Source organism: Nansenia antarctica (genome assembly GCF_963989245.1).
Source record: "Nansenia antarctica genome assembly, chromosome: 6".
NCBI lineage: Eukaryota > Metazoa > Chordata > Actinopteri > Argentiniformes > Microstomatidae > Nansenia > Nansenia antarctica.
In genome coordinates this window covers 49,392,619-49,396,674 of record NC_137676.1, presented here as the reverse complement: position 1 = coordinate 49,396,674, position 4,056 = coordinate 49,392,619, and the positions used below count along the sequence as shown (strand labels likewise).

The following is a 4,056-nucleotide window of genomic DNA, read 5'->3' as shown; positions in this document are numbered from 1 at the left end:
TATGCTGCTCTAATGGAATGATATTCCCTGAGGACTTAAGATATGTTACAGCAATCGTGTGCTATTTGCATGTGAAAACTGTATTTGCTTCATTGTTTACATTTTGTTGGTGACACCATGCTGATATTGCTGAGTGGGGCGTTATGCCACACAACTCCCATGTTGATAATAGTGTTAGCATATGTAACTACGTCATAATATTAAGATATCATATCTATAATGATATAGAAATATGGTCTGTTTCTTCTATTGAGAGGTGAGAGAAGCAAGTCAAGTGTAGGCTTAATCATGTCACTTCTGCATCTGTAGGCCTTGTAGTAGGCTACTGAAGCCTATTCAGCTCCTGATCATCAAAGTAGAAGTATTAAGAGCAACTGGTCAGATGCTACAGTGCAAAAAGTGCCCTCTCTGGTGTATTGGCATTTCTCGATAGTGTAGTAGCTATATGCACGTAGCTTTGAGGGTATTTCCTGTTATTGGGTGCATGGTTTGTCGTGGAGGACCACCGTAGAATCAGTAGCAATGCTTCTTCCAGCAATAAAAAAGAGGAGCGATTGTGGACCATCTTGTTTATTCGTCTTTTAACGTCAACAACAATGGCGGGGACACACAATTGCGTCTTTCACATGTGAAACACCAGCAAACGAGCATACTGTTAACATCAAGATATAACAAGACGTACATAAAGGTTATATTCAGTGCAAAAAAACTACGCTATAACACCAGCACATTAAAATAACACTCCTTACTTTAAAACCATTGTAATTGTTGCAAGTATTAACATACACAGTCATGTGCGTTTTCTATAGGCAGTTTTAGTTGTTGGGGAAATACATTTCAATCAAAACAAAGCAATGCCATTATTAGTATGGAATACAAATTCTTAAAAGGCAATGCTCTGTTTAGTTAGGTAGTGCCGTGGTACAATCTCGCCAAATCAGTAGCTTGGCTTTCCTACAAATTGTCTCTAACAAGTGTATACTGTCTATTGGGTAAATAATATATAACTTAGTAATACGCTGATATAATACTATAAAACAACAATACCAAATGAAATCTCTATCAAGAAATCTCTATTGCAATTTCCCACGGTTTAGGTAGCATCAACGGATTTGAAACGATTGCATTTCCCTGGTAATCCTAACAACATTTCAGAAGAACTATATAGGTTTGACTTTTCTTAACCAATCACCTCATGAAAATTAAGTCAAATTAAGAAAATAATAATGTGTACATTATGGACCCACTATTTTCTCCCAAGTGACACTGCTATGGCGTTGAAATAGCCTATACATTTTGTTTACAATCGCAACTGTTTCGCAAAGGTCCATACATCTTTTTGAATTGGATGTCTATTTGCAAAATAGGTTGACATTGGTCAAGTGTGTTGTGTTGATACTTTTTTCATAACCTAGACGATTACATTGAATCAGATAAAAAATAAAAATCAATCTAAAGGTAGCGTGTAACATGTTAAACATGCGTTTATTAACGTGAGCCCAGAGATCACCCATGTGGCATACCATATGTTACTTTTTGAAAATATGATATTGCCACATGCGTATGTTACTCGTCTGGAAAAGTCCTAATGACTGAATTACGAATTCTTATCCGAATAACGCTGCGTGAAGAGGGAGAAATTATGATGGCAATATATATAGGATTCTTTCCCTTGTCGACTCAATAAAACGGTGGTCATAAAGTTGACACTCTCTGCCTTCTTCTTTCTTATCGTCATTATGGGACCTCTTTTTCTCTTTTTCAGCCATAAAACCATAAAAAGACCATAAAATCACTCCTTAGTCTCCTCTTTCTCTTCCGCTTCTTTCTCTTCGCCTTCCTCCCCTTCACCGTCCTCGTTGCCCTCCTCGATGCCCTCCTCCTCGGCCTCGGCCTCCCCTCTCTGCCCCGGAAACTTGTCTTTGTTGTTTTCTTTTTTCCACTTCATTCGCCGATTTTGAAACCAGATCTTTACCTGCCTTTCAGTCAGACTCAGGGCATGGGACACCTCGATCCGTCGCTTGCGTGTAAGGTAAGGGTTGAAGAGAAACTCCTTCTCCAACTCAAGAGTTTGGTAGCGACTGTAGGTTTGCCTTCCATTCCGTCTCCCTGGAGCTTAAATGAAATTTTTTAGGTTAGCTTACAGGTTATAATATCCTTCAAACGATTCTGATATAAAGCCAACATGGATTTTAAGGACCAATAATCCCTGTCAGTATGTGTTGTGTGTGTTTACAAGATAGTTTTATTTGCACAACCTGGAATCCAGACAATTCAGTCAGCAAACTAATGCTCCAAAATAGGATGGCATATTGATAAATAGATTACCTTTATTTCGCATGATTTAGTCTCATACAGAATAGGTAGGCATATGCGTCCACTAAGTGAAACATGCTAATCTACACGCAACTATTTTTAATGGTGACATAAGGGTTACAACAACAAAGGCATCCCATGTTATTTTATGTGGGAGGCTTATATATTTCTGTGGCTTGATACAGATGGTAAATAAGTTAATAAGTCAATAACACACACACACACACACACACACACACACACACACACACACACACACACACACACACACACACACACACACATTACTGACTGTGTCTCAGCTTAGGTCTCAAACATCTATACGTAATCATCAAATAAGGTCTCATAACAAGAAATACTGTTAAGGGATCCATATCCATGCAGCAAGTGAGAGTACTATGGTCATTTATTGTTAACCAGGCCTATTTAGGTCATAAAATCCTAAGGCCTGTGCCTACATAACAACAATAAAGTTACTAGACCTGTTTTTTTAGGATGGCAGTGGAGAGGGACACGTATTGCGGCTTTTATGCAAGGTTTTGACCTCTACGTTAACCAACATAAATTCATTAGGAACCAAAGCACTGTCAAATTAAACATTTCCGTGACTAGCGAATCATTACATAGAACATTGGTTTTAAGAAGCTGTTTTGTGCCGTAGTGGTATCCGACCAATATAGTGAAATATCTAATCTGTAGTCAAATGCAATGGATAAAGGCTCAGTCACATTTATTTAGCTTTGCTTTCTCACTCTATTACACACACACACACACACACACACACACACACACACACACACACACACACACACACACACGCACGCACGCACGCACGCACACACACACACACACACACACACACACACACACACACACACACACACACACTCACACACACACACGAGAAAATAACACAAAATAATTCTAACCGTGGGGTCTCATCCAAGGAAACATAAGACTGGGAGAGGAGTTTTGATTTAAGTGGCCTTGTCCTTCTCCGGGGTTAGAGCTGTTGGAGGATTTACAGTCTGGGTATTGCGCGAGGCTTGCCTCTTGCTGGGTACCATAAAGCGCTTGCCTCGGAAGGGCTTCATATCCATAAAATTTCGTTGCGTCTCCATGGCAAGCCAAAGCACAGGGGTTCTGCTGGTATCCAGGGTTGGTGATCCCCGTCGTCCCGTGGTGGAAAAAGTCCTGTACATGATGGGACGGGTGTTGAAAGCCCGGTGCAGCTGCTCCGGGTCCGTACACCAGCGTGTGGCTACGGGCAACGCTTTGTGGAAACCTGCAATCGTAGTAAGTTGGCTCCAATGATTCGCTGCCTTTGTACTTGGAGAAAAGAGGGTTAACAAAATAGGAGCTCATGTTTAGTTTGCATTAAACAGACAGGTTTCTCTTTGTAGAATATATCCCTTTTGGATAGTAGCAGCCTTTTGTTAAGGTCCCAGCTCGCACACAGCACAGACAGACAAACCGGAACTAGATGGAGAAACGCTGCCCCTTTGGACAATCTCAGGCAGCTCTTTTTCGCTCCAGCACTCTTCTCATCCAGTCTTTCTCAATATCTTCAGACTTTTCCCTTTTTGCAGCCTCAAATCCGGCTCATGGCGTGTGCTTTGGATGTGTGTTAAGGTTCAAGCAGGCTTGCTCCGCCGGCATAGTCACTGGCGCTTCTCTTTTTTTTTTTCTAGATTCCCACCCAACCACCCCCACCACAACCCCCCCCCCTCCCAACAACCA

At 41.1% G+C, this 4,056-nt stretch overlaps 1 protein-coding gene across 1 annotated transcript; it reads right to left on the bottom strand.

The window, feature by feature from the left end:
* Positions 1-1,792: 1,792 nt before the first annotated feature.
* On the bottom strand, positions 1,793-3,681 carry hoxc8a (homeobox C8a; the record flags this gene model as incomplete). Its single annotated transcript, XM_080533855.1, has 2 exons — positions 1,793-2,115; positions 3,246-3,681. 2 exons carry the CDS (start codon positions 3,679-3,681, stop codon positions 1,793-1,795), a joined length of 759 nt encoding a protein of 252 aa, XP_080389981.1.
* Positions 3,682-4,056: the final 375 nt, after the last annotated feature.